The sequence below is a fragment of the Ammospiza nelsoni genome, chromosome 5 (genome assembly GCF_027579445.1).
Source record: "Ammospiza nelsoni isolate bAmmNel1 chromosome 5, bAmmNel1.pri, whole genome shotgun sequence".
NCBI lineage: Eukaryota > Metazoa > Chordata > Aves > Passeriformes > Passerellidae > Ammospiza > Ammospiza nelsoni.
The window spans coordinates 47,434,545-47,447,285 of NC_080637.1; the positions used below are offsets into that span (position 1 = coordinate 47,434,545).

The following is a 12,741-nucleotide window of genomic DNA, read 5'->3' on the forward strand; positions in this document are numbered from 1 at the left end:
CAAGGTGAGTCGGTGATGAATTCACCCTCCCGCAGGGGAAGGAATTCCCCACTCCCCTCTGTGCCACCTTGTTCCACATAATGGGACAGCCCTGCATGTTGAATTGCAGTGAGCAACGGGAAAGACTGCTCAGAAAAACCGTGCGTGCATCATCTCGATGTTGTGTGAACACTGGAATAAAATTCTAGTTTGTAGATGGTAGAAGTTTCCACAGAACAATTTTATGGGTTTCTTTCCCTTTTAAAAGAATGCTCTGCTATTAGGGGACAGTGGTAGTGGTCAAGAAGGTATACAATTAATAACTATTATTTTAGTAATTCCTCTCATTTTTTTCTGCTAAAGAACGTGCTCGGTAATTTTGTAGTTGTAGTTTCGAGTTACATGCATGGGGAATAAAGGCATAAGTTAAATATAAGGCTACAGGAGGTCTAAATTATGACGGGTTGCAGGACCTCGAATGTATATTGTACAGCCAGACACTCTTGTGAAAATGCTTCCTAGATGTGGTTTGCCAAACGCGGGATAAGCGAGCAGAAGCGCTTTGAAAATCAATGTATTTCCCAGCAGTGAGCACCGGCAGCCCCCTTGGATGGGCGCAGACGGACTTTGAGCACAGCTTGTTTGGGAGCAGCAGAACGGGCCGGAAGGTGTCGATGGGAGCATTTCCAGCTCTGCCGGGACAGGTGCTCGGGCAGGGCAGCCCCAGCCCCGCCGGTGCCGCATCCCGGCCCTGAGCATCCCCGGCCGTGCCCGAGGGAAGATTCCGTGCGGGCTGGGAACGGGGCGCTCGCTGCGGCTCCCGCAGTGACCGCCTGCCCGCGCCACGAAACACGGAGTCGTGTTCGAATTCGGGCTTGGTTCGGTTCCTGCTTTGTTGTGCCTTTGTGGTTTAATCCCAGGAGCTGGATTTGGGGGCGTTAAGGAGGAGAGCTGGGCTGGAGCTGCGCCATCCCGTTCCTGCACAAGTACGGCGGGAGGGAGTGACAGAGGGGACGGTTCCCGGCAGGAACCCTCATTTCGGCAGCCACAACAAAACCCTTTGGGTTTGCTGGTCAGGCCGTGACAAGCAGGCGTTTTCCTGCTCCCTGCACTGGGGATTTAAGGACTAATCCGCCCCTGGGAGTGGGGAAATGCGGGGTGACACAGGATGGGGCAGCACCTCACAGTGGGAATGGGGAGCTTTGGGATTAGGGGCTCGTCAGCTCGTGCTGCTCTGTGGCTGCCACCAACACCTCGTGTGCAAGAGGCCCTGGGAACAGAAGGGAGAGGGCAAAGGAAGGGCTGGGATATCTCCTGGAAGGGCAGAGCAGGGCCCTGGAGTTTTACATCCAGAAACAAGGAATTTCCTCTTCAGGTTCACCCCAGCCACCAGTTAAAGTAATTTTTCACCTCACCATTGTCGAGAAACAAACCTGTAGGGTGATGAATGATAGAAGACATTATTTCAGATAAATGCTGTCATTTAATCCCAGCTTTTTGGCACTTTCCTGTTTTTTCCTGTGCTGTTAGGAAAATTAATCCACAAACACCAGACCCTTATGTCCGAAAAGGAGACAGGGGAGTCGTTTCTGTCTTTATTCAGATAAAGGGAGAGGCCTTGGGACATTTCCCTGGGACCTCGCAAATTTTTGGAGGATGCAGCCTGCTTTTTATCCTAATTTCCCAGCTGCATTTCCCTTCTCTCTTCCCCCTTGGTTGAGGTGCTTGAGAGGTGCAGAGTTGAGATACACCTGATACCAAAAATTTCCCTCTAATGTATAAACGTCCCTTTTAATTTTAAATTCTTATGGAAATTTAGGCTTTTCTTCCTCATTGTTTCTTTCATCTCTCAGTGTCTTATTTAGTTTATTATTATTTACAAACAAAATAGACTTATTTTATTTAAAAGTAAACCTAAAGTTTTTTGTAAAAGCAAATATCTTTTTCTATCCATCAATCAGTGGAATCCTTCCCATGGTTTCTTTTATATCCCAGTGCTGGTTTTACCTACCAGCAGACCCACAGCTCGTTTGGAAAGAAAAATCTGCTATTCCTCTCAATACCATGCCATTCCCTGCTGAGAAATGTGAGCTGCAGTGGTAACTCTGAAGTACAACACCTGTGCTGCACATCCTGTGAGGTTCTGCACGACCTGTAAGTGCCAGTTCAGGCTGAAGCTGCAGGAGCTCCAGCTGCCTGTGGAATGTGACCATTTCCCTTCTCCCACGGGGCTGTGAGCAGCGATTTCAAAGCCCCCCCATGCAGAGAGCAGAACAGACTCGGGTAAATTTGGCTTCCAGGGCAGCTGAGCTGAGCCCAGGCTCGCAGGAGTGCCTGCGGCGCCGTCAGCGCAGCTGCTGATGCTCGGAGCACGGGGGAGGCAGCTCTGGGGAAAGGTGGTTTGGTACGGTGAAAGATTGGGCCTGTGCCATTCCTAGGGCGATTTGTGTCTTCTTTTCTGAGTGGAATTACTGAACTCACAAACCTGGCAGTGTCCCAAGAGCACAAGGGGAAAAAACCCCAAAACCTGATCATGTGGAGTGCTCAGACTGTTTATTGTTGAGGGGGCTGCTATTTGCTGCTAAATGAAAAGAGGATGCACACCAGAGATGTGTGCATTTCTTCACAGCTCTGATACTGCACAAAAGGAAGTCAATATCCTTTCATCTATTACAAGTTCAGATTTCAGATGTAACACTGTGCTCTCTTCTTATTTCAGGAATTATTTCTTCCATTTTCCTACAACCTGTGCAAGTAAAAACATCTACATGCAATATAAGCAGGAGTGCAAGTACAAAAAGGTTGTGGATTTTATATGGAATTAAAATTCCCATTCTTTCTGTAACTCTTTTCGATCTACTTGTTCTCTAGTTTTAAAATGAATTATGCTCATAATTGTTTCCTGATATTTTCAGTGGTAAAAATGAAAGGATGAACTTTTTAGATTAATACCTTCTATCATTTCTGACAAGGAATGCTTTTGACAGAGGCATTTTGATAGGTCTGCAGTCAAATAATTAGGTTCCTTGTAAGCATGAAAGAAATCTAACCAACGCCAGCCTTTCCACCTACACAGCCCCTGGTTCTGTGAGCCCAGCCCAGGGGAAGGAGCTGCCTCCGCTCACTGAGTGCTCCCTCCTCCCTCACAGGGCTGGGGGCTGGCAAGGGAGAAGTTCCCAGCTGCATTCCCACCCACTTTCAGCCTCTCCTCCTGTGAGATTTGTGTCTTGTCTTGGCTGTGCTGCTCTCTGAACGGCACAACCCTTAGACCGGGTATTTGCAACCTGAAGTCTCAATTTTTTTTTTTCATTTACCATCTAATCTCAACCAGTTCTCATCACTGTAAACATTACATCAAGGTGTGTGTAACACCAAATATTTTTCCCTACCTGCAGTGAATTCTTTCTCCCACAACTGTAATTATTTTAAAATGTAATATTTTCTATTTAGAATGGAAATAAAAGCCTCTGGGAAAGTAACATTGCAAGGAATTGTCTTGGGTGTCAGGTAATTACATTCTGTGGCCATTAAAGAAAAAAAAAGAAATTCAGGTTTGAGAGCAGATATTGGTTTATTTCATTAATTGAAATGAAACAAATATTTAAAAACCCAAACAAACAAAAAAAAAATCTCACTTCACCATAACCCGCCAACCCCCCCCCCCCCAAAACCTCAGCAAGTAGCAAAAAATTTCTACAGACAGTCTGTGACTTGTTCAGGTTTTGGTCCAGGTGTATGGCATCTATTTCTCATTTCTGATTCACTGTTCAGTCAGTTCACTAGAGAATACAGATATTTGTTTGCCCAGTTGGTGTATTTCACTTTTGCAGAAATTAAAAGAAAGGGTGTTTTCTTTTTTAAATATGATCATTAATAAATAGAAATTTTTCTGAAGGAATGGTAATCGGAGAAGATACATGGTCTTCCAGGAGTGAAATAATTTTATTACTCTAATAAAAATAAAAATAGAGGAATTTTTTTGTAACTGGTTGTATTGTTCTTCAGTGTTCTTTTTTTGCAGGTTACTTACTAAGCTGTAATGTATCTTTGATCATCTGAGATATTAAAAATTGCTGGTATAAAAACATAGTTTGACAAAAATGTTTGTGTTACAAAGAGTAAACATTCCCCATATTTCAGATGCTGTGAATCAGGAGGTATTTTGAATGTAAACATGCAGGGTAGATTAAAAGACAACGTGAAGAGCCTGTTTATAGATTGCACATTCAAACACTTCTCAATATTGAGAATTGTTGGGATTGATGCCTTTGCTTTGCACAGGAAGATGAGCAAGTTGGAGCACACGAGGTGATGAGTGTAAACTTTTTATAAAAATGGTGTCACAAACACTGAGCAAGCTGAAACTGGCAAGCCAGGAGCAGAATGAAGATGGAGCAAGGAACCGATCCCAGGAATGAGAGAACTTCAGAAGGAGTTCAGCCCAGTGACCAAAACAATCAATGAGACATGCAGGGCCCAGCACCAAGAGCTGGATTATTGTATTTGGGGATGGGATGGTGGCACAGACACAACCTGGGCTGCAATCTGCTGCAGGGGGCTCCTGTGTGGGGACACCCAGCTCTGTCTGCTCTGCACACTGCACAAAGGAACTTCTCACTCACTGAGCTGGAAACTCATCCGCAGAAGGAGCCCGGGGCAGGAGAATTGTTGGAGGGGTTTCTGCTTTGTTCCCCCATGGTTTGGTGGCAGCAGCCCCAGCTCCAGCAGGGTGCTGCATTTGGGCAGAGCCTCTCGCTCTGCTGGGGGATCCCACTGGGGTCGGGTCCTTGGGGTACAAAGGGAACTGCTCTGAAGGAAATGGGAAAGGACAATAAAGAATGGGAATTATGGAGGAATAAGCTGTCATGTGATTTTATACGCACACGATTTGCATTAGTCGTTTTGACGGTTCATCCTCTTGTGGCATGAAATTCTTAAGACTTGTTTATTTTGCTGAGTTTAAATCCTACTACCTTTACATTTGGTGAAAAGATCAAGTTAAAAAAATTTCTATGGTAGTAGCTCTTTGTCAGCTCAGGGACTTTGCTCTCAACACTGTTAAAATCATTAGAGTTATGCTACAATCAGACCTGATGACAATTGCTTTGATCACATCATAGGCCCCAATATTGCCTTGCCATTTCTACTGGAATTGAAAGAAGCAATCAGGAACATTTTGGTCTCTGTTTAGTGAAGAGTTTCCTAGGCCTAGAAACAATTTCACACACTGAAACAATCCTCAGAATTTCTGTGCTGGCTCCCAGTGCAGTGTGCAACGTGGAGCACACAAACACAGGAAAAGGAAAACAAACACTCAGAGCTGGGCAGCCAAAGGCATCCCTGAACTCCTGCCTTCAACGGGGCAGCAGGGCTGTGCCAGGGCAGCTCTGCTCTGAACTGGGGCTGTCACAAGGCTGATTATCTACAGAATGGCCACTGACAAACCCTTCTGGTGGCCATCTCCAACTGCGACAACAGGAGCACTTCTTTGTGCTTTTCTGGTGACCCAGGAAAGCTTGGAAAAGCCTAGAGTGGAATATACCATGGTTTATTAATCTTTTCAGGTATTAGACATACACAGGCACTCAGAATAAGCAACCTGTGCTTCAGAGCTTGCACTAAAGCCCTTGGAGAGATTGCAAAACCCCATTTCAAGCTGATAAAGAGGAGTTTGGGGAACGCCTCTTCCCACTGGATATCTGAAATCCAGTCTGAGAAGTCCCCCTAAGCCTTCAAACTGAAACTAACATTTCTAAGTAATAGGAGACAGATTTATTAGAGACGTGGTGTCTGTCTCATTACCTGTCCTAAAGAATAGGCAAGTCAGTACTAGAAAGGTCACTTTTGTCATTCTGTGGTCCCTGTATGAATTATGTTGAGAAGTTCACAATATATACTTGGGATTCAGGATTATTGAGATCCAGTTAGGAAGTGATAATGGCTTTGATCTGCATCCACGGTGGCATGTAATTACCCAGGGATGAGAGGGAGGGCTGAGAACGCCTGCGCTTTGAGCCTCATTAGCGGCTGCGTGATGAGACCTGGGAGCCGACAAAGTCGGCCCAGTGTCGAGTTTCTCAGTATTTCGTACTTTTATAACAATTAGTGACAGATTAATGCAGAAAAGGACAGATAAGTTCAAAAAACCAAAACAATCTTCCCGTGTTTTCTTCCTTGAAAGGAGAACCCAAAGCAGTCGGGGGAGAAGCTGAGCAAGTTACTATAAAAACAAAAAAAAAAAGACATGAACAGAAAGATAAGGACAAATGGTGAAGATAAAGGCGCTTAGAAAGTGCTTGTGATTTATATTGATCAATATCGGGCTATTTGCAAGAGCTTACCGCCGCCTAAATTCCTTTCTAGTACAGCGCGCTCTACTCATCTCTCGCTTCTGTGACAAAAATAACCGCACCCCCCAACAACGGCAGAGGCTGAGCACCATCGTGTGGCCGATCCGACAACAGCAAGGCTGTGCATGGATGAGTATCCATGGATAATTTCCATTCCCTCCCGGCTAGAAAAAGACAGTAAGTTCCCTATCCTTCAATTAACAACAGACATAACATGGAAACTTGCAACAGTAAGGTTATATTGAAACTTGTGAAAACCATAAGTAATTAACACCACCAAAAAAAAAACCCCATAAAACCCAAAACAAAAACCCTAAAAGAAAACACAAAAAACCAACCAAAAAAAAAAAAAGGAGAAAAAAAAAAAAAAAAACAAACAAACCACCAGCGATTTTAAATCGCCTTTACAGACATATTGTAATTGTGGGAAAATAACAGTAAATCATAGAGAAGTAACTTACCAAAACAAACTTTAAATGACAAACACAATAACCTAAAAAAAAAACCCAAAAACAACCCAAAAAAAAAAAAAATTAAAAAAAAACCCAAAACAACCCTTAACACTAAGATTCCACACTAAGAGAAAATAAAGTGTTCCTTACTCAGTGGTTCAGCTCTTTTACTGAGAATGTGGGTGGCTCTTAAAAGAGCCTTTGGGTTAAGCAGATTTTAGCCAAGCATTTACTTGGAGCTGGTGTACTTGGTGACGGCCTTGGTGCCCTCGGACACGGCGTGCTTGGCCAGCTCGCCGGGCAGCAGCAGGCGCACGGCCGTCTGGATCTCCCGCGAGGTGATGGTGGAGCGCTTGTTGTAGTGCGCCAGGCGCGAGGCCTCGCCCGCGATGCGCTCGAAGATGTCGTTGACGAAGGAGTTCATGATGCCCATGGCCTTGGACGAGATGCCCGTGTCGGGGTGCACCTGCTTCAGCACCTTGTACACGTAGATGGAGTAGCTCTCCTTGCGGCTCTTCTTGCGCTTCTTGTCGCCCTTCTTCTGCGTCTTGGTCACCGCCTTCTTGGAGCCCTTCTTGGGCGCGGGGGCGGACTTGGCCGGCTCGGGCATTTCGGCAGCAGCAGCCGCAGCTCCTCACAACACCAACTCACACAGCGACAGCGCTCAGCAGCAACGGCACTGCCTCGGCAGCCGCCTTTATAGCAGCTCCGCCGACACCGCCGCCTCGCCATTGGCTGTCTGTCAGTTCCGAGCTCGGCGCCGGGATCCGCCATTGGCCACATTTGGATTCGCTTTTCCATTGGCTGCGGCACCAACTTCTCTCTCGCAGCCAATCCGTAGGAGGCGCTGCCGATCCGCCCGGATTGTATATAAGGCAGGCGGTAAGGCGGGCTCGGAGCTCCTCCGACTCTCTTGGTTGTTGTCGCTGTCGTCGCCGCGGAATCGCTGCAGGCAAGATGTCGGGTCGCGGGAAGCAGGGCGGCAAGGCGCGGGCCAAGGCCAAGTCGCGCTCGTCGCGGGCCGGGCTGCAGTTCCCCGTGGGCCGCGTGCACCGGCTGCTGCGCAAGGGCAACTACGCGGAGCGCGTGGGCGCGGGCGCGCCGGTGTACCTGGCGGCCGTGCTGGAGTACCTGACGGCCGAGATCCTGGAGCTGGCGGGCAACGCGGCCCGCGACAACAAGAAGACGCGCATCATCCCCCGCCACCTGCAGCTCGCCATCCGCAACGACGAGGAGCTCAACAAGCTGCTGGGCAAGGTGACGATCGCGCAGGGCGGCGTGCTGCCCAACATCCAGGCCGTGCTGCTGCCCAAGAAGACCGACAGCCACAAGGTGAAAGCCAAGTGAGCACTGATCAAAGCCTGCCAAGTTTAACGAAGAGAAACCCAAAGGCTCTTTTAAGAGCCACCAACTTTCTCATAAAAGGGCTAAATTGCTTTTAAGCATTGAAAAACTGACCAAGTGTAACTGATTTTATTAGTGCTCCTTCATTGATCATCCCTCTTGTATATAGGTTCAAACACAAACTCTACCCCCACTTGGCAATGAAATTGCTCTCTAAATGCCAGCAAAATCCCACTCTACTATCACAATATTAAAGAAAATTAAACGAACTGTTTCAGCCGATTTTGGTCCTCAAAAATATTGAATTTCCCTAACTATTGTAAGGGCTTTTTCTCTAAAGCTGCCAAGTTAATCAACTGTGAACCAAATTTTATAATTTCAGCTCTTTTTAAGAAAATGTGGGTGGCTCTTAAAAGAGCCGTTGGGTTTAAATGTGGAGCAAGACTTCTCCACTGAAGGGCTTACTTCTTCTTCGGCGCTGCCTTCTTTGCCTTGGCCACTTTTGCCTTTGCAGCTTTTGGCTTGGCTGCTTTGGGCTTTACCGCCTTTGCCTTCGCCGGGCTCTTGGCTGCCGCCGCCGCTTTTTTGGGCTTGGCAGCCTTTGTCGCCTTCTTGGGGCTCTTCACTGCTTTTTTTGCTGCCGGCTTCTTGGCTTTCTTGGGGCTCTTTGCTGTCACCACTTTCTTGGGCTTCTTAGCGGCGCTGGCGGGCTTCTTCGCCGCCGGCTTCTTAGACTTAGCTGCCGAAGCTTTCTTTTTCGGAGCTTTTTCCTTCACTTCACCCGGCTTCTTGCTGAGGCGGAAGGAGCCGGAGGCGCCGGTGCCCTTGGTCTGCACCAGGGTGCCCTTGCTGACGAGGCTCTTGAGCCCCAGCTTGATGCGGCTGTTGTTCTTCTCCACATCGTAGCCGCCGGCGGCCAGCGCCTTCTTGAGCGCGGCGAGCGAGAGCCCCTTGCGCTCCTTGGAGGCGGACACGGCCTTGGTGATCAGCTCGGTGACGCTGGGCCCCGCGGGCTTGCGGGCCTTGGAGCCGCTCGCCGCCTTCTTCGGCTTCTTGGCGGCGGCCTTGGCGGCGGGGGCCTTGGCCGGCGCGGCGGGCGCGCTCTCTGCGGCGGGGGCTGGGGCGCTCTCGGCCATGGCGGCGCTGCGAACGCGGCGGCTCCGGCGGCGCCTCATTTTATAGCGGCGCGGCGGGCGCTGATTGGTGGACTCCCGCGCCGGCCCCGCCGCCGCCCCGCCCCCAGGCGCTCCCGCCGCCCGCGCTGTGTTTCTCGCCTCCCAAAAAATTGCTTTTTCCTAAAAAAAAACCGGAGCGCGGCACCCCCTTTCTTGGCGTTCTTGCTGAGAAGCGGGAGCATTTTTGTCTTGCGACCTTTCTTTCAGGGGGGACTTGAGGTGAGTTTTAGGCAGCTCAGTAATCCCCGAGTTTGGGGATTGCACTCAGAACTGGAGCGTAAGATTTTTATTTCTCCTTTTGAATTAAAACTTTGCTTCTGGCACCGCTGCCTCAGTGACATCGGATACTTGTTTCTGAGAGGGTTTTTCATCGAGGTGCTGCAAAAATGGTGTAATCTCGAGACCTTATTTTAGCGTAAATTAGCTTTGAATCTATGCAAGTAACACAAGGTGGTCACTCAGCTCTGTGTCTGAGTTACGAGTTGTTTTCCATAACACGACTGCATGTCTTCAAAATAATGAAACCTTTGGACACAGTGCCCTATTTAGCTCTAGTAGGACTTGTTAAAAAGTAAAGAAAGACAATTTTCACCAGAAGCGTTTACTTGAAAAGCAGCTCTCTTAAATAATAATCTATCTTTAAAATCCCAGAATACTTATACATACATATAGTAGCTTCTCTGTCCCCTGGGTTTTCTGCTCTTTTGCATTATTATTTTAATGAACTGTATTCCCGTTTTTATCCAAAACGCTCATGTTTATGATGCACAGTAGATAAACCCATTCATTTGTATGTTCTTATTTTAAGGTGGTGTTTATTTTTCTGCTTACTTTTACATTATAATTCAGGAATTTTGTAAGCCACAATCACCAATTTTACAAAAAGAAAAACAAAATAAAATTAAAATACAACATACATGTCTTCGTTATGAAAAATCAGACGTAAAGCTGCAGGCATTTCTGTAACAAAATTATGTAATTCAAGTGATTAGGCAAACAATTTCTTCCTGACAACTGCTGAGAGAAGCAATGGTGTGGCCTTTTCCAATATATGACTACTGTGATATGGGATAAATTGAATATATATAAAAACGATTTTTCTTGAGATGAGTTGGATAGCAGCTGGATAATCATGTTTGAACATTTGTGGTGCACTGTGGGAACATTGGAAACCCAGGTGATTGATTCAAATGATTGTAAATGCCGTTATTTGTCTTCTTTCACTTTATCTTTTTATAATAAAATATCATAGAATGTCTTCTAAAGTTCTGATGATGGTGGGGTCAGTTTTATGAACGTGTCAGGGGTGCTTGGTTACCTTGGCTGGGGTGCACTTGAGGACTGTCAGGAGATGTGGTGGCATTTCAGAGAGGCAGCAGAAAAACATCATGTGAGAGAGGATAAAAACGAGATTATGTGCATTTGGTTTTATCCTGATGTATATTTCATGGTAGTTTCACCTGCTGAACCCACTGTGAATTTTGGCTTATGAACTACATTGGCACAGAAATTAATCTCTTGGGAAGGATCCGCACCACTGGGGGGGAAATTTCTGGGTGATAATTCTGTAGCATACAACTTTCCTTCAAATTCTGTATTTTAACTCATTCTAATAACTCAAGTGACTAGCTCCTTTACATTTACCTTGTTTTAACCTTTGCAAATGTATTTTCCTGAGTTCAGGTTAGGCCTCTATCCTACTTCCCAGCACCTGGTGTAGCAGCACGTTCCTAGAACATTCTATGTGCTTTCCTGAAAGTTACTTTTCCTGGCCCTCCAAAATTTTGACCACCTCTGTGGACTTTTAAAATTTTGTTTTTCACAATAATAGACAGTTTTAGGCTAAGCAAAGAAGGAAATGGAAAGAGATCTTGCAAAGGTTTTCAGTTGGAGGAGGGAAGGAGAAGCAAGTTGTTTAATTCCTTTAATTAATGGGTGAACTTACTTTAAAAAATAATTGCTTCAAATATTATGATGTACTCAGTAAAAACAAAATTACATCTGTCTTCTATTTTCCCCTTAAAATGAACTGTCAAGCTCACAGACCATTTATTAAATGCCAGTTGGCCCTGGGCTGGTTGGTTGGAAGATCAGGAGCACAGGCAGGGATTTCCTTGATCCTCTGGTTACAGAACACTTTTTAAATACAGTGGACAAAGATATTTGGAAGTGGTGGAGCAGGAGGAACCTTCCTGCTCCTTCTGAACACAAAACAAGTAGACTGGCACCTTCTACAGCAGGTGTGAGGCCCTGGAGCTAGAGGGTCAGACAGGCGATGAGGTGAGCCCTTCTGGGGCACAGGGCCCCCAAAACAGCACCATCTGTGCCCCACATCAAGGTCTCTGTTCTGAGGAAAGGAAAGGTGATTTTAATCAGGCACTCCCTTCTGCAGGGAGCCAGGGCCTGATGTATGGCCAGGCTGGCTCTGACATCTGAGGCACAAAGGGTCACAGGGACTGGGGAACATCAGGCTGTCACTGCTGGGGTTCTGCAGGGCTCCCTCCTCACCCAGTTCTGTTCATCATCTCCCTTAGGGCTCAAGGAATGGTAAGTTTGCCATGACACTGAGCTGGGAGGAGCTGCCAACTCCCTCCAGTGCAGAGAGGCCCTGCAGAGAATCCTTCACAAATTAGAGAAGGGCAATCCTGAACAATATGAAGTTTACAAGGGCAGGTGCTGGAACCTGCACCTGAGACAGGGAAATCCTGGTTGTGTGTACAGACTGGGGAATGAATGAGGCACTGGAAAGCAGTGCCATGGAAGGGGACCTGAGGGTCCTGGTCAGTGGCAAGCTGAACATGAGCCAGCAGTGCCCTGGCAGCCAGGAGGGCCAACTCTGTCCTGGGGGGCATCAGGGACAGCATCACCATCTGGGCAAGGGAGGGGATTGTCCCCTCTGCTCTGCACTAGGGCAGACTCACCTCCAGTGCTGTGTGCAGTCTAGGTACTACAAAAAAAAAGACATGAAGTGATTAGAGAGCATCTGCAGAAGGGCCACAGGGATGGTGAAGGGTCTGGAGGGGAAGCTGTATGAGGAGCAGCTGAGGTCACTTGGCCTGTTCAGCCTGTGGGGGAGACTGAGGGGAGACCTCATTGCAGTCTGCAGCTTCCACATGAGGGGAAGTGGAGAGGCAGGTGCTGATTCCTTCACTCCTGTGACCAGTGACAGGACTCAAGGAAATGGCAGGGAGCTGAGTCAGGGGAGGTTGAGGTTGGATGTCAGGGAAACGTTTCTCACCCAGAGGGTGTCTGGGCACTGGAACAGCTCCCCAGGGAAGTGGCCACAGCACCAGCCTGACAGAGCTCAGGAAGTGTTTGGACAACACTCTCAGCACATGGTGTGACTCTTGGGGTGTCCTGTGCAGGGCCAGCAGTTGGGCTTTATGGTGCTGATGGACCCCATCCAACTCAGCTTATTCTATAATGCTATGATTCCATGAT

General features: G+C 47.3%; 3 protein-coding genes across 3 annotated transcripts; 1 reads left to right on the forward strand and 2 right to left on the reverse strand.

Moving 5' to 3' along the window:
• Nucleotides 1–6,963: 6,963 nt before the first annotated feature.
• On the reverse strand, nucleotides 6,964–7,421 carry LOC132073765 (histone H2B 1/2/3/4/6). The gene has a single exon (XM_059472992.1). It carries the CDS (start codon nucleotides 7,389–7,391, stop codon nucleotides 7,011–7,013), a length of 381 nt encoding a protein of 126 aa, XP_059328975.1. The 5' UTR covers nucleotides 7,392–7,421; the 3' UTR covers nucleotides 6,964–7,010.
• Nucleotides 7,422–7,724: 303 nt separating this feature from the next.
• Nucleotides 7,725–8,364, forward strand: LOC132073758 (histone H2A-IV-like). Its single transcript, XM_059472986.1, has one exon. It carries the CDS (start codon nucleotides 7,739–7,741, stop codon nucleotides 8,126–8,128), a length of 390 nt encoding a protein of 129 aa, XP_059328969.1. The 5' UTR covers nucleotides 7,725–7,738; the 3' UTR covers nucleotides 8,129–8,364.
• A 222-nt stretch (nucleotides 8,365–8,586) lies between these two features.
• LOC132073741 (histone H1.11L-like) lies at nucleotides 8,587–9,261 on the reverse strand. The gene has a single exon (XM_059472968.1). The coding sequence runs from the start codon at nucleotides 9,259–9,261 to the stop codon at nucleotides 8,587–8,589; it is 675 nt and encodes a 224-aa protein (XP_059328951.1).
• Nucleotides 9,262–12,741: the final 3,480 nt, after the last annotated feature.